The sequence below is a fragment of the Heliangelus exortis genome, chromosome 30 (genome assembly GCF_036169615.1).
Source record: "Heliangelus exortis chromosome 30, bHelExo1.hap1, whole genome shotgun sequence".
NCBI lineage: Eukaryota > Metazoa > Chordata > Aves > Apodiformes > Trochilidae > Heliangelus > Heliangelus exortis.
Window position 1 is genome coordinate 4,181,924 of NC_092451.1, and position 25,155 is coordinate 4,207,078.

The 25,155-nt window shown below is 44.0% G+C and overlaps 1 protein-coding gene across 1 annotated transcript in view; it reads right to left on the reverse strand.

The window, feature by feature from the left end:
• Window positions 1–25,155, reverse strand: part of ANTXR1 (ANTXR cell adhesion molecule 1) — a 62,993-nt gene that overhangs the window by 9,212 nt on the left and 28,626 nt on the right. The window contains exons 11-16 of the mRNA XM_071728951.1: window positions 22,835–22,904; window positions 22,463–22,541; window positions 15,774–15,869; window positions 6,838–6,879; window positions 3,464–3,559; window positions 2,815–2,982 (exon numbers count right to left, since the gene is read on the reverse strand). Coding sequence (XP_071585052.1) covers window positions 2,815–2,982; window positions 3,464–3,559; window positions 6,838–6,879; window positions 15,774–15,869; window positions 22,463–22,541; window positions 22,835–22,904 — 551 coding nt within the window. The remainder of the gene's footprint in view (window positions 1–2,814; window positions 2,983–3,463; window positions 3,560–6,837; window positions 6,880–15,773; window positions 15,870–22,462; window positions 22,542–22,834; window positions 22,905–25,155) is intronic.

Sequence of the window (25,155 nt, forward strand, 5' to 3'; positions counted from 1 at the left end):
TGAGGTCTGGAAGTCTGTGAAACATTCCCCCCTGAGAAGTGGTGGAAGCCTCTATGTTATTTTAGAAACCAGACTGGAAAAAGCAGTGAAGGAAGTGCTTTGGCTGAGAACCAACGTCCAGAACACCCCAAAGTTGTGGAAGAATTTGGATGTGGGGTCTTGGATGGGATCTGTCCTTATACCATATACAACTTGAATAGCAAATAAACAAGACATTTCTAAAGGAATTAAGAATATATATCACCCCTGAGATACTCCTAATATTTGTAGGCCCTCTTATATCTGAATTCTTGCTGTTAGGAAGCAAAAGCTGTTCCTAGTGAGTCAGAACTGGATTTGAACCCATCACACACACTGAATCTCTTCTCTGAGCCTCTCAAACTTTGGAGAATTTCCAGCTGGGACACAGACCTGCAAACCTGACTCCTTTGTTCAGAACTGATTTCCTGCCATGCTGAACAAACTCAGAAAATTAGCTGAAAGTCTCCTGAGGCTGTAATCCAACAGCATGAACTGGTGAAGTAAGCGGGGAGAAAACCAGAAGTAACTTCTTGAGGAAAGGACCCAGCTCTCAAGGAATGATCTCAGGTAATTGCACCCACGTGGATTCCAGCTGCCTGAGGAGTTATTCAGGGCTCTTTGTCCTAAAATCAGGGTTTCTGTCAGCTCCTCAGGCTTTAGCTTTGTGTGCTGAGAACCCTTCTGACTGCAGCAGGCAGAGAGCAATGGAGCTGCGTGTCCCAGCTGGGTGAGGTCATTTCCATGAGCACACAGAAGGAGTGAAAAACCTCCCAGATGGGACCAGTGTGTTTTACAAATGCTTTGCACTGATGTGAAGCAGCAACACAACGTGTGTAGGAACAAAGCAGCAGCTCTGTGGGGTTGTGCTCACTGCATTCCCTGCTCTGAACTGAAAACAATTGACTCTCCAACCTGTCCCACTGTGGGGATGAATAACTTCATGAACACATGTTGAAGTCATTATAACACCACTGCAAATGACCTGCTGGTAGGCTATGTTTATTAGATGACAATCTTTAAGAGGGAAAAGAGAGAGGGCACTGGACCAAATGTTCAAAGAGGTTCACATTTCCGGATCCTCCGGAAACCACTCTTATTCCCTTGGGCATCTTTGCCATTCCCATCACTGGATTGGAACCAGCTGCAAGATCAATGACTGAGGAAAACCAAAACATGTGTCTTGCCCAAATTCCCAAGGGTGCTGGTTGGAGCTGACCAGGAACAATATACAAGGCAGGGAAACCTGGGGGTAAGTCAGTGTAATGTATCTGCATTGCAAGAACTTGGCTAACAGAGTATGTCTGACCAGGTGACTGCTGCTGGGAAGCAAGAAAACAGGAGAAAATAAATAATTTCCAGAAGTGAGGCACCTCCCTATTCCCTTGCACAAAGGTGAGCTCTATATGTCAAAAGCTTTACTCCATATATTACACACACCCTCTTTGCATGCTCCTTGCAGATAAATTGCTTATAGAAGGTTTCACAGACCATAGCCAGCATCTCCACTCTTCAAAATGAAACCCAAGCTCCAGTGGTGGAAGGTTTGCACTTGGATGTTATAATTGGGCATTTTCAGTCTTTTTTTTTTTCTTTTTTTTTTTTTTTTTTTTTGAGACTGGTTACTAGAGTGCTGCTACAAATAGCCCCAGACTCAAAAGATATGAGATGGTTATTAGGATTTCCCAAAAGAATTAAACCTGAGAAATGGGAGTGGGGGATTATTAATTATTATTATTATTAATGTATTCAAACTGTACCAGGGTAGGTTTAGACTGGACATTAGGAAAAACAAATTCACAGCAAGAGTGGTCAGACACTGGAATGGGCTCCCCAGGGAGGTGGCTGAATCACCATCCCTGGATGGTGGTGACCCTAAAGGGTCATTTAGATGTGGTGTTGGCTGGGGGATATGGTCTAGGGGAGAACTTTGTAGAGCAGGGATGATGGTTGGACTTGATTATCCCAAGGGTCTTTTCCAACATGAAGGATTCTACGATTGTTCAGTTGCTGGTTTCTGCTTTGTACACTGCCAACTGTTTGTGTCAGTGAAGACAAACTGAAGAACAGCTCTGCCTGTCCTTGGGACAGCTGGCAGAGCAGAAGAGCCTTTCCAGTTCCTCTGGGCAACTCTTGTGCAGCTTTGCATTGCATGTGACCTGGGACCAGTGTGTATTTGATCTACCACACCTTCAGGCACTCAAATTCAGCCAAACACTTCTTGCAGGGCATCCCCTCCTCGTGAGGCAATCATGCTGCCCTGCAGCAGGTCTGGCCCTGTCACCCGTGCCTGCTGGCAGACATCCATCTGCTGCACTGCAATCCTTGATCTGCTGAGGACAACTCTCCCTGGTGACATTTAGCAGCAATTTTCTCTCTATTTTCTCCTCTCTTTCTAAGGAAAGAGGATGCTATTTATTCCCTGCATCTCAGGGAATATGCTGTGTGGGTTAAAGAGCCTGTCCTTGGAAGTGCAGTCAAGTCTGCACTAATATTTTCAGAAGCTTAGCTACACCCCTGGAACTGATCAGGATCCCCACTCTGGTTTAAGGAAACAACACAACCTCAAAACCTGAACAACCTGGTGGTGACTCCTTTCTACAGCACCTCCCCTCAGACATGGTTCAGATGGACCCCCTCATGCACAGCTACTCTAGCAGCATCTTGAGATGACAGGTTTGTGGACAGATCTACACGTCTTGGGTGCATGCTTCCACCCATGTTTTGGGTGGAAACATGGATAAATACAGATCTCCTGGAAACATGCTATGAAGTACAGGACTGGACTGGACTTACCTTGATTGGAGAGTACCACTTCCGAGGAGAAGAAGGTCTGCGCATGTTGTTGACAAGGTTCCTGGGCTCAGGGAACTCATATTCCTGTTCTGGCATCTTGACTCTGGCATTCTTGGCTTTCTCTAATTTTGCACCTTCTTCTGTGGAGCCCTTTTCTCCCCAACGCACCTGAAAAGAAGGCACCAGGGCAGGTTGCAACAGGAGCTGCTGCAGAGAGTTCTGTCCCACCGTTCTGGTCCATATTTTCCCAGTGTCCAAACTCAAGGTGAACACAGCAAATCCACAGGCTGTGAAGCTTGCTTCTAGACTAGAGCCTAAGCTAACTTCTCCTTCTTTGTGATTTATGAGAAATGTCAGTGGGGAAGGTTTTCAGAAAAACTGAAAGTATTTCCTTGTAATTTATATGCCTACACATCCCAGCCATGGAGCAGGAACTTCCTGTACTGGAAGGAAAAGATGGTGCTAAGATTAAAGAATCTATGTTTGGCTCTCAAATATTCCTATATAAAACCAGTCTGGGCTCAGATGTACAAAAAAGGTTAAAGAAGTTTCTACCTATCTCCTTGAGTTTCTTTCTGGGTAAATTGCAGGGGGATGTGACTCTGCTCACAGATGGGATCCTCTGATACTTGAACTGGTATTTAATTACCTCCATTCGTTTGATGCCACCAACTCCTCGGCCACCATAATAAGAGGCATCTACTGTTGGCCATTTCTTCTTTGGAAGGCCATCATCATCTTCCTCCTACAAAACAGAAGGAAAAAATTAGTCTAGTTAAAGTTCTAGCAGGGGCATTCTATATATTCTAGATTTTTTTTTTGCGCTACGTAACAATTCCACGTAGGCTCTGACCTATGCAGTGCCTTTCCCTTTAATTTCTACAGTTCAGGCTGTGAACTGGCAAAGCAGAAAAGCAGAATTCAAAAATGTGAAGTATTTCCTGTGAAAAACGTGGAGAGAAATGAAAAATGGTCCCTCTCTCTCTCTCTCTTTTTTTTCCCCTTTAATTTTTCACAGGGATTTGGCAAAACTCCAAAACTTAGGAGCTTTCCAAAACTGGAGAAGCCAAAAATACTTTGAAATTGAACTCCCCAGTAGGAAAAATGAAAAACTGGGGGGAGAAAAAAAATAATCCAAGACAAACTATGCTTTTCAGGTCAAACAAAAGCATTTCTGTTTTTCAAAATACACAAATGCAGCTGCAAAATTTACCCAGATCTAAAGGATGAGTGAACAACTGAGTCATAAATACAAGGTTCCTCTCCTTCACAGCTGACCTCTTTCTTTCACTCTGGTTGGAACTGCAGAGGCTCTTTGCTGCAACCTAAGAACTTAATATCTCTGCATGAAGTTTTCCATGAAGATTTTTTTTTTTTTTTTTTAAATTGGAATCAAAGCCATCTAAATATTTTCCTTCAGCAATTCTCTTTCTCTCTTTTCAGTTCGGTGCAGACTGGACTTCTCACAACAGGAAATACCAAGGTTTAGGAAATCTTCCCCACAAGCCCTTAAAAGCCCTGCAAGTCACTTCAAACTAAGATAGGAAGGTTTCTGCCAGAACAACAAGAGAAACAGCACACGCACCAAAAGACAACAGTGGACACTTGAAAAACAAAGGAGTCACAAGCTTCTGCAGGATGAGTCTGTTTACATGTTTTGAAGGGCATGGGAGGTTTTGCAACACAAGCAAAAGGAAAAAAAAAAACCCACTAGTGACGTGCTACACACTTGGCAAATATGCTCACCACACATGTGAGCAGCTAAAGGAAAACAACTGGAAACTTGGGGGTCAGGGTAGGGAGAGAGCAGGAAAATGAGGAGGAAGAGGCACACGATCCCCAGGTCTGGCATCCTTGCTCACTGTTTCATTCACAAGATCTGAGCCCACAAAGCAGGGCTGAATTATCACATCCTGCTCAGTCTTGCCCATGTTTTTCAGCACTTAACTGTGATGGGGTTTTGCCTGAGGAAGAACTGCACAAGGAACTTCAGCTCTGACCCAGCAGTGGTATAAAAAACAGCCCCGGAAAATTCAAGTGCATTTAAGGATGCTGGAAACTGACTTGACAGAACTTGGCATCTTTCCACTCCCAAAATCTGCTTTAGATGGAGCTAGAGTTTCTTTGAAAAAATAAGAAGAGGCAGGACAGAGCTACATTTTACAGTCTGAGATCCAGATTCATAATTGCTGGATTTCAGAAAACAAAGATCTGTGTTTATCTCAGAGTCCATGCCGAGCTCTGCATGCTTTGACCCTGGCCTGAGGGAACCTCATCTCTGGGTAATATAAGGATAATTCAGGCTCCACTAAGGACATCAGAACGACTCAGAGTAAGAACTCAAACTAAATTTGGCCTGATATTAAAAAAAAAAAATTGGACAACTTACCCCTCTCCCCACCCTTATAATTATTTTTGCAGTTCTCTCTGCAATGCCTGATCTCATCAGAATTTTGCATTTATTGAGAGCTCTGCTTGCACAAAGTACTGTAAGACATGACAGGACAATCACTGCTCCAAGTAAGAGATGTTATAAAATTTTACAGCTGAGAAAACATGGAGGTGAAGACATTGTTCTCAAAGTTCCTGGCTCCTTACTGCCTCCTTTTTCTCCCAGTGCTGGGGTCATTTCCAAATTACACGGCCACCTCACAGATGCAAAAGCATTTTTACACTTTGAGGACACCTTGCTTGGTTCTCAAAAAACATTTCCTAATGTATCAAGGTTTTGCTTGGTACATTACACTCTGCCTGGCATCAAAATCACAACTGAAAAATTTCATTGCTTTGTTTTTTCCCTTATCTTTGTCTGTCACTGGTCCAAATCTATAAACTGCAGTCAGAAAGTGCTCGTGGGTCACAAACATCTCAGAGAAAATGTTCTTCTGGTGGTGTACTATGGAGAAGGCTGAAGAAAGTTCTCAGCCCTCATGAGGCACCAAAAAATCTACAAGCTTCTCCTCAAGACACAAATGCTCAGAAAGCCAATCTTTGCTGCTCTTGTTGATGGTTCATCTTAATGATGATTCCTCAGGATCCTGCCTGAAGTTACAGCACAAAGCACTGTGTGAGCACATCTTTTGATGAAGACAGGATGTCAAGTTATTCCCACACAGACACTGAGCTACACAAAGATAAAATGAGGTATCATAGGGTCAAGGGAATGAATCCTGGTCCTCCCATTGCAACTGTGATGTGATTAAACCCAACTTTAACAGCCTCTGCACTAACTGAGTTTGCTGGGCTGTGTTTGCCTAAATATTTCACATGAAATTTGGCTATAAAAACTCCACGGTGTAACACCTACACCTCATCTGTTGCCAACAACATCCCAAATCTTTTTTCTTTTAAAAGTCTCTCTTTTTAAAGGTTCCTTTTCTTTTCTCCCTGTATTTCTGCAACTCACTGTAAAAGGGAAGTAAAGAGGAAGACAAAGAGCTGGCTTACCACCGGGACCTAGCTTGCTTTCAGCCAGAGCAGAATACATTTCCTGACTTGGTATTTACAAAATATTCTTATCACATCTTTTCTCTGGCGCTTATTTTGCTATCTCCCCAGCAAAGCTTTCCAGAAAGAGATGGGAAAGCACTTTGGAGAAGATTAATGAACACCAATAAGTGAGGGTGCAAGCAGTTACAAAAGCAGATAAATCCCTTTCAGCCATTCTCTGTCTGTGGAAGAAAGAGACCAGTTAACAAAGTGGTTCAAGCTGAACAGCTGGTTTCATCCTCGGCTTAAAACCACTGGCCATGCTGTGAGTTAAATTCCTCCTTTTCATGCTGTCCTCCCATGACAGTGAGAATGACTTTCAGCATCTCATGACTCTGCTGCTGAATGGTCCTTTCTCTCCAGGACTTTCCTGTGTGTGTTTGCTTTGGTGTATGCAGGTAAGATGATAACAAACACCAGAATTATCCAAACAGTCCAAACTCTGCCACGTGCCAGAATCACAGCCTCTCGTGAGGAGACTGAACAAAATCTGGTCCCAAACATTGAGGAAATCAGGTTGTCAGTGTTACTCACCTCGCTGTCTTCTGCAGGAGGTGGGGGGGGTTCTTTGATGATCTAGGAGGATCAGAGAAACAGAACAGTAAATTTGCATTTTATTCTTTAGCACAATTCAACCTTCATTTAAAAAAACCAAACAAGAAAACAACAGCAGATGCTGCTGTGAGCATCCCTGAGTTAGTGGGGATACTGTGTGATGGGGGGGGGTGCTACTGGTGTCACAGTCACAGAGACTCAGAGTGGAAACAGATGTCCCAAAGCCCTGGTCTATGGACATTTCCTAATTTCAGCTCCAGATTCATATTGCTCATTAGGTGACCCCAGCCCTATGAAAAGTACCAATTCAAAGTCTTATATCCTTAATTCTCCAGGCTCCTTATCCCAGGGGGAGCTGTAGCAGTGCTGGCTCCAAGAACAAATAGCAATCATTGTTCCACCTAAACAACCCTGCCAAAATCTACACGTGGCCACTGCACACGTGTGCAGATCCTGCCTCCAATAATTTACAGTCTGAACAAAGACTGGAACCGAGGTGAAGTAAATGCCCTGGAGACATTACAAAGCAGTAGTGAACCCTCAGCCTCTGTCTCCCAGGCCTTTTCTTCATTCCAGAAGGCTGTGCCACCTCATGCTCTCAAGAAAAATGCTTTTTATGTTATCAGGCTAATACAGTTCACTCTCACAAGCTTAAAAAAATAATATATATATAAATATATACATTTGAGGCTTTCCCAGAGTTTCTAATAAAGCAAGCAGGGTGAGGTTTTAGACTGGTCCAGGATATTCTCCATAGAAACAATTTAAGTTTATGTGGGCGTGAAGCTATTATTTCATGCAGAAAGTTTGCATCTAGGGCTCAGCAGGCAGTTGGCTTTTATTCCCAGCCCTCCACTCCAAGAGCAACAGAGAGCCTTCCAAGGGGACAGCACTTTCATGCAGGCACCTCAGATCTCTCCCTGACGTGAGAGGCAGCCCCGTGGCAGCCAGACTCAGTCCAGGCACTCAAGGCAAGGCAGCTGCCCCCAGGAGGGATTTTCTCCAGGACTTTTCAGCCCATCTGGATGAGGCAGCTCTTTCTTTACACACCAGGCCATGAGTCAGATGCTGTCAGGGTGCTGAGAGCCTGTGGAGATAGCACTGAGTATCCTCAACTCCTGCCAGGAGTGGGCATGGGGTGTAGAGGCTGCACAGATGAGGAGGCTTTAAAATTTTTCAGTCCCCAACACTAAGAGTTCTCCTGTTTAAATGAAGAAAGGGGAAAGGACAATCATAGGTCCTGAAGATATAAATATTTACAGCAATTCCTCTCACTCGTGTTTTTCCTTCTCTGATGAGCTCACTGTTTTTATTTTCCTCTACAAACTCCCAGTCATGCAATGTGGCCATTAATGAAGAGCATGTGCCTCTGGCTAGGGAGGAGCTGGGGCTGATCAGTCCCTTCCTTGGGTCTCAGCCCAGAGCAGTGATGGGTTTGCAGCTCTGCCACTACCTGCTCCTGGGCAGCAGAGCTCTTTTATTTTTGGTGGCCCATGGTGCCCTTGGGGAACCCTGGTTAGAGCATCTTTATGCTTTAGGAATCAACACAGAATCTTTGTTTATAGACACAGAAGCAGAAAGGCCATGGGGAAGCACAGACTGACAAGCTCCTTGGTTTCAGGAGATGGATTCATCTCCTCCATGACCCAATGAAACTGGACACAGCAGGGACAACACAATAAAATACACAGAAGAATTTTATAGCCACATTTTCAGATATGTTTTGGTCAATGTGAGAAATAACACTTGTCAAAAGACCTCCTTTTGAACCAAACCCACTGGACACTGAAAATTTCAAGTATCTGATCTAAAATATACATAAAGCACTCATCCAACATAACTCTGGTGGAACATCATGGGCTCCAGAGGAGTTTCTGTCATTTGAATTGGCACGAAACATCAGAACAATCCGTCCAACATATTTGGCCCAGCTAAGCATTCAAACACAACTTCTCAGCCAGTATCAGTAGAAACTCTGGAGATTACAGACTTGGAAATGAAGAGGTGGCAGTGGTTTTCATACATCTGCATTCCTTCTCACAACTTATGTGCACATACACGCACACTGATTGCTACAAACAGATCAAGTTTTTTCTATCACAGTTCAAGGGGGAAAAAAATAGATTCCTTCCATTTGTAAGTGCTGTGCACTTCTAAGAACAACTGAACACCCTCTAAACAGGCAGCATAGAGCTGCACTCTTCCCTTCCCTTTTCCCTTCCTTTTTTCCCTTCCATTCCCCTCCAGATGACATCCATGGACCTGCTGAAGGCCATCAAATGGGAACTTGCTTGGCCAAGCCAAGTTCTTGGGCCAATTTAGCTTGGCAAGGCTCAAGTGTTTGTCCATGTGTGCTGCAATTGTTTTGATAACCCCGAGACACTTCTGTGATTGTTGCTGCAACTGCACCTCCTGTCCCTCTGCTCCCAAGAAGAGGGAGATGATTGCTCAGTGACCAGAGGTGTTTGAGGACTGAGCTGAGGGAGGGTTCTGCATCCCCATGTGCCACACAAAGCTCCCAAGGTGGGACAGGGAGGTGGCCACTGGCAGAAGAAGGAGGTTCAAGAGGAGCTGTCAGCCCATCCCCACACTTGGTGTGAAAACTCAGGGCAGTAAAGTCATTCTTTGCCTTTCTATTGCCTTTAAACACAGAGCTGAGGCTTCATGTGACAGATACAGGTCTCTGTGAGCTGACCCACCCTGGTGTCACAGATGCAGGGAGAAGCAGCTGTTTCTGATGAATAACCCTGTGTAAAAGCAGAGGAATGCTGTCAGCCATCTCCTAAAAGTTTAAAAGCATTGGTTTTCTGTTACCCTGAAATTTCTGTAGCTATTCAGGCATAAAAGAGCGTATGTTCAATCCAAATTTTGCATATTCCAGGAATCTGTCTAAGATGTTTTCCATCCTGGGAGACCAGAAAACTCCATCAAGTTTACAGTGTCCAGCAAGTACATACTCAGTAACTGTCCCTGGAGTCTTATGTGATAAATAGGGGCAATATGTTTCTTGTCAGTGAAGTGTATCTGCTTTAAGATGGAACAGATCATCATTTAAAGTGAGGGCTACAAGAGAAAAGAGTATAAAACAAGAAAGAAAAGACTTTGCCTCAATTTAGGATTAAGATTTGGAAAGTGAGTATGGAATTAACTGAGTAGATTTTTTGCCTTTATTTACCTTCACTCTTCAGAAAATACAGAATATATATAGTATTATTTTTGCTATTTTTAATAATATTTTTGCTATCCTAGTAGACTTTTTTTTTTATAGCATTAACTATGATCCATCTGATCCACCTTTTTATTTTTCCTCTTACATATTTATAGTTTTGGCCTCCTCTGTGTTCTGTGGCAGAACTTTATAGTTTAGTTATGAGCTGGGTAAAGGAATATTCCCTTTTTATTTATTTCATATCTGCCATGTCTACTAAGGACTAATTAAATCCCTGGAGGCTGGATCTACACTTCAAAGTTTTTAGTGCAAGCAGAAGCCTGTCCATATTTCTTCTTCTGCAATACAATACATTTTTCTTCCTAAACCAAACAGTAAAAGGTAAATGAAGTCCAACAGGAAAGCAAACTCATCCTTTTAAAGTTAATTTCTCTTGGCACTCTAGAAGCAGGTCCAGGAATTTCAATTTTAACTCATTAAAACTGCAAGACAAGGCTGTTTCACACCCAAGGCTTCAAGTTGGTGAGCTCAAACCACATCCAGTACAGATCATAGCCATGTCACAATCATCCCTTTGTGCAAGACATGACATCAGGGAGGAAAGAGCACCTTGCATTTAATTAACTCTGGTACAGTTTGCAACTGAATGCTGTGGGGACTCAGGGTGATTAATAGACTGCCCTTATCTCCCTGCTGCTCTTTGTGCCCAAACACAAAGTCAGGTTTTTTTCTCTACTTTAAACCTACAATAGCAGTGCTACCTCCAGATGTTTTGGATTGACTGTGCTGTAAATAAAGGCACTAATTTGTGGCAGCATACCTGGATTCAGAGCTTGGATGTTACACACCACAGAAAGCTCCAATAAACTCAGTGAAACTGCCACGTTTTACCAGGTGTGTGATTTATTGCCTCAACCCCTCAGCCCCAAGCTGAAGGCAGGGACTGAGAGGCCCACAAGCAATTGCTGCCAGCATCTTTGTGTCTTTCTTTTGGTTTGCATCAATAATGTTTCAGATGATTCATGATTCTGTGCCTCTTGTGCACATGGGAGTGGGTGGGAATCAGAGTACGTGGACCCTTGTAAAGCAGCCTCCATCAAGCCAATATACACCATGTAATTTTATGACTCTTTAGGGTTGTAGCAGAGAGTATGCATTTCCTCCCCTCCTCTTCCTCCAGTTTAGCTGATATTCATGTGGTTTTAATCTATATTTTCTGTATTTTCTCCATCCAGCTTTTTGCTTCCAAATCTTCTCGTCAGCTGCAGTGCAGACTCAGAGCCAAACAAATTGCTGGGTTCTTCCATGCTTCCTTCCAGAAAGCAGCTTTAAAGTTAAAACTGGTGTTAGATGCTTTAAAACCAACACCTCATTTTTATGCCAGCCACACCCCTGGATTAAAAAAAGATGCAGTAGAAAAAATGAATGGGATGGTGTATATATCCTAAATGGGCAATTAACACAGACCAGCTTCTTAGAATCACAGAATCCTTCAGGTTGGAAAATACCCTTGAAATCACCAAGTCCAACCATCATCCCTGCTCTACAAAGTTCTCCCCTAAACCATATCCCCCAGCCAACACCACGTCTAAATGACCTTTAAACACATCCGGGGATGGGGATTCCACCCTGGGCAGCCCATTCCAGTCTCTGACCACTCTTGCTGGGAACAATTTGTTCCTCCTGTTCAGTCTAAACCTCCCCCGGTGCAGCTTGGAGCCATTCCTTCCTGTTCTATTGCTCATTACCTGTGAGAAGAGGCCTGCACCAGTCTCTCCACAGTGTCCTTTCAGGGACAATTTCTCTCCACAATGTCCTTTCCTCAGCCTCCTCTTCCTCCAACCAAACAGCCCCAGCTCCTTCATTTGTCCTTCACAAGATTTATTCTCCAGGCCCTTCAGCAGCTTTGTTGCCCTTCTCTGCACTCACCTCGAGCTTTCTTCTACTGAGGTGCCCAAACCTGGACACGGGGGACTTCTGCTGGCCACCCTGTGTCTGGTACAAGCCAGGATGCCATTGGCTTTCTTATGCCTTCCCCTCTCAGGCCACACTGTATGGATGGGTTAGGGAGGCAAAGGCTCCTGTTTACCACATAAAACTGTTGGGAGAGGTGATGCATGTGGGGAAATGCTTTGAGTTGCAGTCTCAGCTGCTCTAGTGAGATATTTCTACTCATATCCTCTGTATTTTACACCTTGGACTACCCAAGCCTGAGGCTTGGAGCAAGCTGAGTGTAGCCACCACTTCAGCTACACCAGGGCTAAACCTTCATGCAGATCTTGCTCAGGAGAAAAGCAGGACCCAAACAGCTCACTCCAAACTCAAGTGTCTGTGGGAGACTTGCTCAGTGTGGTGCTGGACACTGGAAAAGGGGAACTGTTCCAGTGCAGCCAGGTTATCCAACTATTGTATTAATTACACCTTCACTATCTATCCAAAACACTTAACCAGCTCCAAATCCAAAGCACTCTAACAAAGTGTCTGCAAAATCCTCCTTAAGGCGGTTTTTGAGGCTTATTATCCTTTTGGCTTGCATCTACATTAAAATCTATTTGGTTTGCATCAACACAAAACCTAAGCCTTATGTTGGCTTCCTACCCAGAACAGTTTCACCCTTGGGCATTTAGGTTGCCTCTTGCACACACAGTTACTACTACAATTACTCCAGCTCCTCCAGGTTATGCTCTGGTCAGGAAAAAAGAGGAATGGGAAGACAACAACAAAATGCAACTAACATCAGTGAGGCCAGGGTCTGGCATCTGCTGGTCTGCAGATGTGCTCTGCCCAGGGAAAGTTGGGTTGTCCTGCTATAGATGTCCCTGTATGGACCATTGCTCTTCTCATGTGCACAGGGTTGGAGATGTCAGTGTAGCAGAATTATCTTTGTTTTCTGTTGTTGCTGTTGAATAAACATCTTTGAAATCTTTCAGTAAGTTAGCACCTGGCTCCCATGTTTTTGTAATATTCCCACTCAGATATCAAGGGAAATTTTGCCTTTGCTGATACCAGGCACAGCAAAGATCTAATTATTGTTCTGATCTACTAAGCAGCAATTGCATCTACTGTAAACTGAGTGGTAAATTCCAGACTTCATCCCAGAATACTTCTGAGACCAATAAACTTGGATACACTTGGAAACTGCATTTCTGTATGGGTGAATGCCAAGGAGATACTGGGTTCCAGTTAAATCTCCAGAGTAAGTCTATTGACTTGAGTCCATTTACTCCAGGGATGAAGCTGGCTTGGTGTCTTTCCTGAAGAACTGCTGGATAATAATTATTCCTGTTGAATTAAAAAGAATGCCAAGAGGAATTTCAGGGTTTAGTAATGTGCTTGTCACTCAAACAAATTTATACTTGGTAAGAAAAAAGTTTGTTTTCTTCTTTTTTTTTTTTTTTGTTTTTTTTTTTTCCCCACATACACAATTATCTCCAAAACTGGGCTTGAATCCACAGCAGTCTCTGGGTCTGCAGTTTGATTATTAGAGGTTATTGCTTGCCTGCCTCTCTTGTCTGTCGTGCAGCCCAGTTCCTCTGCCCTTAGTTCACTCTGGGCTTCTGACAGCTCTGCATTCCTTCATGTGCAGTTACCAGAGGAGTAAATAAGCTCTGCTCTCCTTCTCCCTACCTTGAGCCAAACAGGCTGGGTACTCCTCTGTTGATTCATCTTTGATTTTACAGGATCTTTGGGTAAGCAACACACAGGGAGGTGTCTTAGCTGCTGATCTGCTGCCAAACATACCAGGCTGCCATCCCAGAGAGTTGGAAGAGGTTCCATGCAGGCTCCTGAATTAAAAATCTTTCCAGCAAGTAGAGATGTGTTTGAAATACATTTGGAAACTACCAGTGGGATAGTCCCCACTTGGAGACCTTGTTAAGAGGAAATGTGGGAGGTAAAGGAGGAGAGAGGGTGAGGAAAAGCTTTTATCTACAACAAATTCAAGTATAGTGTTTTTATGTGGAAAATATCAAGCTGAAGAAGTTTCCTGTGGACAAGAGACTCCCAGTTTGTGCTGTACTGGCCTGCTTATCTGGACTGTATTTCTCACACTTCAAGAATGCTGTTCTGTGGCCACTATCCTCTTATTATCTCTCACATCCTCATTCCACTGCAGTAGTCCCACACCACCCTCTCAATGCAGAGCTTCATCTTCCCTTTACTCCATACCCTGCTGCTTTTTTTCATGCCTTCTTCCTATCAGCTTCACCTCTCTCCTGCAGTAGAACCTTAAAACTTCAGCATCCCTTAAACCTTTCCACTGCATCACATCAATTCCCCACCCAATCTACTGTAAACATCTGTGCAGGACACATCTCCACTGACTTCCAAGCAGATGTGCCAACAAAGTTGGCCCCACTTCCCTGGGAATGTGCCACCTAGTTTAGACAAATAACTCTGAGCAACCTACCACACTGCTACTCCTCCCTCCATTTTTAGAACTGACTTAATTGTTACAAAAAATCCAAATAAATATTTTTTTCCCTTCTGGTTTTCATCTCAGGACAGAGGTGCCAAACTACTGTGCAAAGAAGCGTTTCACCCCTAGCATTTCCAGCCAGAAACAAACAATATTTTTTTTCCTGTGATATTTCCATCCTTATTCTGGATAGAGAACTACAACTCACCACAAAGATTCATCCTCAAAGGCAATTGCTCCTGGAGTTTGTGGCTCCAAAACTCTCTGCACCAGATCTCAGGTTTGGTACAACAGAGTGCACATTTACAACACTGGGTAAGTGATTTAAAAGTCAGAAATAATGACAGTAACCCAGAAAGCAGAGCCAGTTTGGGCAGCCTTAAAAGAAGCATCTGAAACATTACACGCAGCCAGTCACCAAAACCAGACTCCAATTCTGCTGACATTTGTACATCCCTAATTCTTGCTCTATATTTGCAGCACAAACAAGAAGCAAAGCAAGAGCAGAGCTTCACTGTGTTGGATGTTCCAAGATCATCAGCCTTCACCCTGCTCTCCACTGGAAAAGGCAGCCCCAGGGGATGATCAGCAAAGATGTGCAGTGGTGTGACAGGTTCTTGCAGGCACACAGCAAGGCCATGTGTGAGAGAAAAGCTTCGCTCAGGTCCTGTGGCTTCCTTCTCATCTCCCTTGACCCCTTCCTTCTCTGTTTTCCCCCGTTTTCTGGCTGTCTTTTTAAATTATTAACTCTGTGGGTTTTAACTCTGCAGAACATTTTGTGAAAAAGCATGGAGGAAAGATAATGCTCAGTAAAGCACAGCCAGACTTCTGCTGAAACTGCCATCCAGATGTTTTGAAATTCTTTTCAGCGATGGTGAGCCAGGAAAAAAGTTCATCCTGCAAACATTTCCACTTTTAGTAACATCTTTTCCTTGTACCTGATGCAGGATAAGGACTCCAGCCTAGGCTCAGCACACCTGCCCTGCTACACCTGCTTGAGCACTGAGACACTGACACAGGGATAAGAACATCCAGAAGAGCCACTCCTTCCCCAGAAGGCAACTGATGAGTTTCTGCAAACCATTTCCATCTTGTGACCAACAAAACTAGAAGGCTTCTGATGGGGTCCATGTGTTAGTGACAGGGATATTTCATGGCAGATGAAATAGAAGCACAAACCAGTGCCAGCAATGGAAGAAAAACCATCTCGTTCCGTGACCAGTCCTGTGTTCCTCCTTACTGGAAAACTTGCTGAAACTCCTTCCCACTCATTTCTTACAATCAGGCAACACTGAATTCATTTTTGTGCTATCAATTTCTGTCACTTACCACTGTGCAGCAAAGAGGCCAGAACCACCAGAGAAGAGCCAGTGCCAGGAGGAGGAAAAGAATCAACAAAGCAATAGCCAGGATGGTTCCATCTGACTGGAAGAGAAGCACAGACAGTGTGTAAGCACCACTGCAGCAAAACTCCACTGTACCCACCTGGCCATGCAGCTTCCAGGCCGCTCTTGTAACAAAATGCAATTTTCCTCCCTCCTCATACATTCAAATGTGGCACCCACCTCCCCACCTTGCTGCAACGAAGCTGAGACCTCTGGTTCCCTTCCCAGAAAGTTCCAGGGTTTGCCTTGATTTTCTGAAATTCACTTACATAAACATTCATTTCACTTCAGACCAAAGTTCACGCAATATTCCTCAGAACACTCCAAGAAGAAAATTTGTCTCTCCACAGGCCCACAACTCAGGTCATCCTGCTCCTCTTTGCAGTGTCAAGCCAGGGTAGTTCTGCCATGAGTTTTTCAAAGAAATGTGAACATCTGCACCATTGCTACAATATTCTGGGGTTTTCCACAATGGAACCTATTAACTCTGAAAGATCTTCTTCCCCTCTAACTGGGATGGTTCCCCATTCAGAGGGACAGCTGCAATTCTCTGGTATCAAGAAACAATGCAAACTGCTGCACAAGCCAGCTCAACAGAGCAGTCAGAACTGACTGTGTTTTATTTCTTGTTGCTTAGATTTAACCCAAACCAGATGTTCCTGGTGTCCTGAGGCATGCCAGCTTCCCTCTACCACTTCTCCCCAGCACCATCCAATTCTGAGATAAGCAAGCAGGGAGTCCTGATTGCAGCCCAAGATGTTCTTGATGTAGGAGCCAGGCACTTAAAAACCCCACCCCAGTGTCAGCTCTGCCAGATTAAGGACATGGTGAGGAGCAGCCTGACCTGGTGGAGGGGAAAGCTGGGTGCCCTGCTTCAGTCTCTGTAATCCAGTGATCAGATCATCTCCCATCAGAGCATAATGGGAAGAGTAATGGAAAAAACAATCAGGTTGAAAGCATTTTCCAAATTCTTTTCTGGTGTAGAAGGAATTTTGGGAGAACTGGGATCAAGACAACCTGATCGTTGACACTTGGAAACAAAAGAGAGGGTGTCCATGCAGAGAAGATTTCACCCCAGACAGCTCTGGAAATGGAACTTGAACCCCAACACAAAATAAAAGCTCATTTGAGAAGATAGATGGATGTTTGGTGCTGTTCCTCTAAACAGACAGCACAAAGTCACATCCATCATCTGTGAAATGGAACCTGCTATTTAATGCTTTATAAAAATGTGATCCTGGCTTTGTTGCTGTGAAATTACAGAAGGAATAAAGGCTTTGTGTGTCTAATTGGTGTCTGCTTCTATTGCCCCTATAATGAAACAAATACTTTGCCATTAAGTATAGTCTAGAATCAATTTGCAAAAATACAAAACACATTAAAGTGGCCTGATGAACTGTTTCGCTCTGGCAATTTTTAAATTTTATTTTTTATTAAACAAAAAAATTTACTTATCTTTTCCTATCCAGAAAATCTGTAAAAACCAATTTATATTACCCCAACATATCAAGGCAGCTGATGTGGCCAGCTGGTATCCTGTGTATCAAAGCAACAGAAGAGTCCAGTGAACCTAGAAGGTTTTGATTTGCCAAATCTTACATTTCTTACCTAGGTAATGCCTCCCACTAAAGCCAGTGCTGCCTTGCAAGTCTGCAGGAATAAGCCCTCTTCTGATATCAAAACCACAAATGCTGCCACCACCCTCAAACAAAAAAAAAGCTGATTGGATTAATTCCTCTTATTATTTGAACAAACATCAAAATATTCCAGCCAAATGTGAACTCAGTGTTCTGGCTGCAGCCATAGCTACGGGGTGTCAATCAGCCTGGAGAAGAAAAAGCTCCAGGGAGACCCTGGAGGACCTTCCAGTGTCTGAAGGGGCTCCAGGAAAGCTGGGGAGGGACTTGGGACAAGGGCCTGGAGGGATGGGATGAGGGGGAAGGGTTTGAACTGGCAGAGGGGAGACTGAGGTTGGAGATGAGGGAGAAATTCTTTGGTGTGAGGGTGCTGAGCCCCTGGGTGCCCCCAGAAGCTGTGGCTGCCCCATCCCTGGCAGTGTTGAAGGTTGGATGGGGCTTGGAGCCCCCTGGGCTGTGGGAGGGGGAACAAGATCATCTTTAAGGTCTCCTCCACCCCAAACCAGTCTGGGATTCTTCTCACTCTGACTGTGCTGTCACTGCTGGAAACCAGGCTCTGAGGAAACCAGGGACAAGGCACATATACACAATAAATCCTACTATAATCATTCAAAGTGACCTGACTTCTGCTTTTGATTTGTTTCATCTTTATTTTCCCAGTTTGTTAGAATTTAGCTATCATTCTGTGCAATATCTCTGGGTTTTACACAGCTAGAACTATGTATAGATAGAAACTGCCACTTCTCCAAGCAGAACAATAAACAAGAAGGGAAACAGTCCGGCTAAAATAGTCTGCAAAAGTTCCACTGACACTTTGAAATCTCTCTCCCAGTCTTATAGCTGGTTAAAACAGGGCTGAAACATTTGAAATGTCTGTTGTCATGCCATTATTTTTTTAAAATCAAGATTTGGAAGAGCAATGCTCATGGAAACACTGAACCATGGAATAATTCAATGAGCTGTGTTTAACACTTATTGAATAAAGGCTGTCACTTCAGACCAGGAAAACAGCTTTCTTTTTAAAGACATGAAAAGAGCATTTTAAAACCAAACTAGTAAATTTTGCATTAAAAAGATCCATGGAGACAAAGTGTGGCTCCCCCTAAATACATATGGTCACTTGAAATCAGCACTGCTGCCCCATCAGAATTCAGCTCAGGTGCTTCTCAACATCCTAAAACTCTGAGCACCTGAATGGCTGAGAAAAGCCAGACCCAGCCAGGTCTTGGCACCCCTGAGGGGTGCCAAGAGTAAAACATTGGCAACTTGCTTCTTGACAACTGCTGAAGCCCTAGCCCATGCCCAGAGCCATTCTTTTGCAATGCTTTGCTTTTGTATCAAGAAACAGTAATAGGAAAAAGAGCAGGGTCTGTAAATCACCTTTCAACGTGCTGCACATTTGTCATGTTAGAACTCAACCGTGTGGACTTTGCAGCAAACAAGCTGGTAGAGAAAGCAAGACAGATGTGCCTTGAAGCCTCTCTATGGAAGGGGGGATCCCTTCCCCCACAGGGAACTTGCAAGTGTAACAAAAACATTATTTAAAAGGTATAGATATTGAAAAACCAACTTCAGAGAAATAAATTTCTAACTGTCCAAGACAAGCAAGCCAAGAGACAAATCCATCAAACACTTCCAGCCAGCTGAGCTTTGTCATACTGGAGATGCTGGCATCTTATCCCCCAGCTAAGCATATAAACAGCATGCTGTCTCCAGATCCTAAGCACACTCTCATTCCAGCCATTCCTCTGTTCTGGTGGGGTTGCTGCCAGTGGTCACACAGCCCAGGCTAAATAACACCCTATATTACATTCAGGACAGCTTTTAGTTTAACTGGCTAATACATAAGTTAGTGGGGAGCAGGATTAAACTTCTGTCTGCAGCCCCTGATTTACACAGTGTTTCCCTCTTGCTTCTGAAATAAACCCATCCACTGCTAGCAGCTCTACCAGCAGCCAGACAGCAACCCTCAGCCTGGGGTGTGCAGTCAGCAAAACCTGTGAATGAAAACCAGGACTGGGCATCCACAGAGAGGGGACAAGCAAGCCTGGTACTCACAGGCAGCTCCATTCTGCCCTAAGCTGGAGGGTTTCATCTGCACTCCATAATTTAATGTAACAAACGCTTTGTCCAACCACAACAGCTCCTGTGTCTGGCCCTTTTTTGACAGATAAAATGAAATCACTGCATTCCTCCAACAAGCAGCACCCCCCTCTTGTCCACAGAGCCCCTTTCTAACACAGGGAGCACTGACTACAGAGCCTGGGGCTCCCCAAGGCTGCTGCAGGACCCCAGGAGGGTGAGCAGGACACTGCCCTCCCAGTTCCTTCCCCCCTGAAGGACATGACCCTTCTTGCTGTGCAGCTCTTGGGAACCTGTGAGAATGTTTGTTGCATTCCCTGGGCACTGGTGGGGAGGGATTTCTGGGGTGGGTGCCTTTATTTTCCACCCCTGACAGACAGATGGATGCTCTGACACCATCAGCCTGAGGACATCTGGCACTCTCCAGCCAGGTTTCCCACTAGAGCCACCAAAAGCAGTAGAAAAGCCAAGATATTAACAAACTTCATCAAAAGCACCATTCCTGAGGAACAAATGGGAGGCTGGGAGAGTGAGTCACAGTCGCCAAAACAAAAAAAAGTTCTCATCTGCTAACCTGGTTCTGTCTTTCCTCTTTCATTCATTCTTTGAGGTACAGACTACACTCTGAAAACTGAGCAAGGCCACACAGTTCCACAGTCAATGCTTTACAGCATCTGCAGAAAATGACAGCTCCACCTACAAAAGCCACCCCTCTGCGGGGTGAGATGGGGTCAGGCTCTGTCCTGATACTTGACCCACCAGACAGGTCTTGCATTTGGAGCTTCATTTGTTGGCCAAAAGGCAGATTTCAGATGGGTACTCAGAACGAGACATTTAAAGGGAACTCCTATGTGTAATTGACCCCTGCTTCTACAGACTCATATTGAAAGTCCTGAGGAAAAAAACCAAAATAAATGCACAAAGACCTCCTCTGGACTGTTTCATACCTCAGGCCAACTGAGCAGCTTTTTAATTTGACTTTACTCCACCTGAGATCACTTCTTTGTGACTGCAAGGCTTCCCAAAATATACTTTAAAATGAAAATGCTGAGATCCCCGGCAACAAAAGCATCACACAAAGTGAGCGTGGGCTGCCACCTCAAGCCACTGCCAATTGCCATCTAGGAAACTTTTTGAAGACAACACTCCAGCCCCATTTCCATACCCAAATTTTTCTGAAATACAGCACAGAGAGGAAACGGAAAGCACTGATTGCTACTTTGCACACAGGAAAGAAAACCTTAGTGTTTTTTCTCTGCTAGTTACCATCACTTCATCCCACAGCTTTCTTTGGCTTTTTTTTTTTTTTTTTTTTTTCCCTTTGGATCCTCAAATAGAGCTGACTGTCAGGTCTGAAGTAATTTAGTGCACATTTTATAGAAAGATATTTCCAGAACTCTTGTAAACGGAACTAGAGAGAGGATTGTAGTGTTGGTAAACAGTTTCATTCTTAAAAAGAAGTTGAAAAAGTAAGCACTACTACAAAGTGCCTGTTTACCCAGCAGAAACTTCCTCTATTAGCGAAGCCCAAACCAGCCACTGAATGTCGCTGCATTTAAGTTTGAATTTAGGACCTGGATTTGAATTCTGGCTGCTTAGCTGCACTGTAAATCCAATTTTGCAGTCTGGTGGCATCAGAGTAGTAGGCACTGCCATGAAGCATTTTTGAAAGCTTCCTTACAGCTATTAAAACAATAGAAAAGAAACATATTTAATCTCCCGTAACCTAGAAATAACGATTCTATCCCTGGAAGAAAGTATATCAGGAAGGAATAAAGGAATAATTATTCTCTAAGAATTCTTTCTCCAGTCTTGCCTCATATGAATAAAACATAAGAAATTATTTCTGTAATTCACAGACAACATGTGAATGAATTTTTGCCAGTGAGCAAAGAGAAAAAAAAAAAAAATCACTAAAATAAATTCCCTTCTTTTAAGGCATAAGAAAGTCTTTGTAAGTTTTGGAATATAACCTCACCTGTAACCTCTGAAAAGTGTCTCTCCATACAACCCTGTCCTTGTTGAAAAAGTTTCAAGATCAAGTAGCACAAAAGACTTTCTCACCTTGAGTATCAGCCCTCCTGGACCACAGGAGGCTGCTGGCAAGCCCAAGTTACACAATTTGCCCTTTCACTCCCTCCGTACAGAAACACCGTGTGCCTTTCATGAAGAGGGAGAAAAGCAGACTGGGGACAGGTTTTTTAAGTCTTTCTGGAAAGACTCCTCTGGATTCCCCAAAAATAGTTCAGGTCAGTTCACAGGAGGAGCCATTCCCTGCACAGAGGATAGTTCTTCCCACTGAAGCATGAGGGACTGTTTTGACCTCAAAGTGGGTTCCTCCACTACCTCTTTGAGCACAACTCATTTCATGATCTGTTCCCAAGAGCCATGACTTTGCAGAAGCAGCATCTCCAGCAATACCATGAAATAAAATTGGTTTCATTGTCCTTTGCCTGGTTCCACCAAAGACCAAGTGCAGCAATTCACTACTGGCAATGAAGGATGCCAGCTATGAGCCAGATGCCTCAGTGGAAATAAAACCCACATTTTTTGGCAGGCAACCAGACAAAGGGTGTGACAACTGCCATGTGCCTTTCCCAGTGAGCAGCATCACTGCTGGAGAGGAACCAGACCATCAGACATGCTGCTTGTTCACTCTGCAGGGGCAGAGACTCCTCAGAGCATTGGCTGCTTGTCCTGGTCTGGTCTGCAGCCCTCAGCAGATACAGGATCTGAGGTGTTTACTGAAGACTCAAGAGCTTTGCCACATCACAGCACTCATGATAGGCAAAATGTTGTGTTACACACTCATCACCTCACCTTTAAAAGAGAGAAAAACACCAGTGGAACAAACATCTCTTGCCAAGTGCCACCATGCTACTGAATCATTATAGGCACAGGAATCAGAACTTACACAGTGTGTGCTGGAGATGATGACAGAGCTGGAGATGAAGCTGAGACCATCGTTCATACTGACTTGAAGAGCTGCTTCCCTGAAAAAAACAAAAAAATCACAAGAAAGAAGTCAGGCCAGCTAGTTCACAGTCCTCTGCTAGACAATATCCCCTGGGACCTGGGCACAGAAAAGCCTTTTGTACAGGTTAATTTGCACTGTTGGTGCTCTCCCCCCTGTGCTTCAATGCACAACTGATAAATAAGGCAATGAACACAAGAGACAACCTCAGCACCAGATGCATGGAAGAGCAGCATAGAGTGAGATGAGACAGACTCATTTTCTCACAGGCAAAATAAATATTTGAGTACAAAGGGCAAAAAACCAACATACATGCCAACTTCTTGTAGCACAGGTGCTGGGCAGAGTAAGTAGGTATCTTCCACTACAAAAGGCTTCTCATCTGTAAAAAACAAATGGTGGGGTTTATTACCTGATCAATAATACCAACCTTAAAAAATGTTTTTCATCACTCTTGATACATAAACAAGACCAAACACCTCAGAACTACTGCTCTGCAGTAGCTGTAGGGATGCTTTTTGCCCCTGGAGTTATAGGCTAAATATGAAGAGCAGACAGCCTGCACCTCAGGGACAAAACACTCAACACCATTCATTTACCCACCCCAAGAAAGATGCAGAGCTCTGGTGGAAACTGTCTTCCTTTCAGGCTGCCACAAATCTCTGTTATTCTCACTGGGAAACACCATTCCACAAAGCCCTTTGTGCCCCAGTTCCTTCAAAAGGGCTGAGGACTCCTTATCCCTGCAGAGCCCAGAGCCTCAGGGCACCCACACCTTGCTCACAGCACCCTTCCCATTCCTAAAGCTGCTCCATGCTCTTGATCTGTCATGCCACTCAAAACTGAAGGCAGAAAGCTTTTTGAATGGTGAGAGGAAATTATCAGAGCCACTTTATCCAGGAGACCAGATGGAGTTGCAACAGATGACATCTAAGTAGAAATAGCTGGGTTAAGAAAATTGTACCTTAGGGAAAATTCTGCACTTCAAGGCAGACTCATCTTAACCAAATTAAACCTTCCAACCCAAATTATACTGTGGTTTTATAAAGTGGAGTGAGAAAAATGATCAATAGGCAATCGCCTGGGAAACAGGAACATCAGGTAATCCCCTATAAACTTCTCTCTGCCGACCAGACAGGGAGCCCAAGGAAGTTCCCAGCCCATTTGCCAGCTGAGTAGAGATGGGGTAGATTGGCAGAAAACCAGGCAGACAGTCTGTGTGGGTTTGGTTTTTTGGACTGGAAAGCACACATTCCAACAGAAGGGATTGGTTCTGCTGAATCAGCATTTTCCAGAAGCTCGTCACTGCATCAGAAAGCTGAATACCAGCTGTAGCTATCCCCATCTCTAGGGCCTTCTATAGAGATGCTTATAGACCCAAAATGAGCTGTTACCAACTATTATCAGCTACCTAAAATCTTCCAGTTAAATTTAATTTGTGTTAAAGCCCCTCCTCTCCTGACAGATTTCTTGCCCTCTGCCTCTCAAACCTGTAGGTTTCATATCTCATCTTCAGTTCAAACCTTGAATTTTATCTCTATAAACTTCAGGGTAGAAGAGACCCTCATCCTGTGGGGATGTGTTGAAACAGGAGGACCATTCATCACCACCTTGCTTTGCTCTCCGAAATAGCAAACCTGGGGTCTCCAACCACCTAAGGTCTCTCCACAGCTGCACAGTGCACTTAATCCCCTTCCTTGGGGACTCACAACCCTGGACACATGGAAGCAAGGTTACAGGATCCAGTGCATCACTGACAGCAAAAAGGAATGGAAAGGAGCAAGGGTAAAAGCTTAAAGAAGTTTTTTGGCAATCTAACAAAGAGCTGGGCTCTTCTGACTGTCTGATCTTTTGTTTTTGAGGAAACTTGTGCAAGTTACAATTCCATTTAAGGTGCCAGTGGAAAGAGGAAAAACCCTAAAGAGACACAAACCAAAGAGAATGTGGCAACCTTCTCCAAAGTAGCTTCTGCAGCCTTTTCCTTCTTCACTTGGCTGCAGAGATAAATCTGTTCACATGGGTGGTGTCTCACAAAGATCAGGGCACCAGCAGTGGAGCACGATTGATCCTGGGCCCATTCTCAGCTGCCAGGACCATGGGGTGCCCTCAGGAGCAGGGTCACACAGGACTGGATGAGGCATGAGAGGCACTGACTGCAAGAGTCTGTCCCCTCCTACAGAAGCTGGACTGGCCTCACCAAGTCAAGCATTCTTTTCCCAACAACCCTAAAGGAGAGCTTTCCACTAAATACAAAATATTAGAAATGAGTACTCTCACTTAAGTAATTCCTATCACACATTATGATCACTGTTTCATGCTGCTGTATTTCTCTGCTTTGGCAGCAGTATAGAAGATGATTTCTTCATGCAGATTAGGAAATGTTTATTTTTTACACTCCATTCAAAAACCCTTGAAATGATAATGAAAAAGCATAGCCTTCATCATAGCTTTCCTTGTGTTTCCAGCTTCCAGCAAATCCTCTCTACGTGCTTGAAATTTTTGGTTACATATAGCAGTTATGATGTTAAAGGCATTTGACACACGCAAAGAGCTGAAAGTGAAGTATTTCAACCAGCCATATGTGCTTTTCAGGCCGAGACCACTCCTGCAGACAGCTCACCTACTGAGCCTGG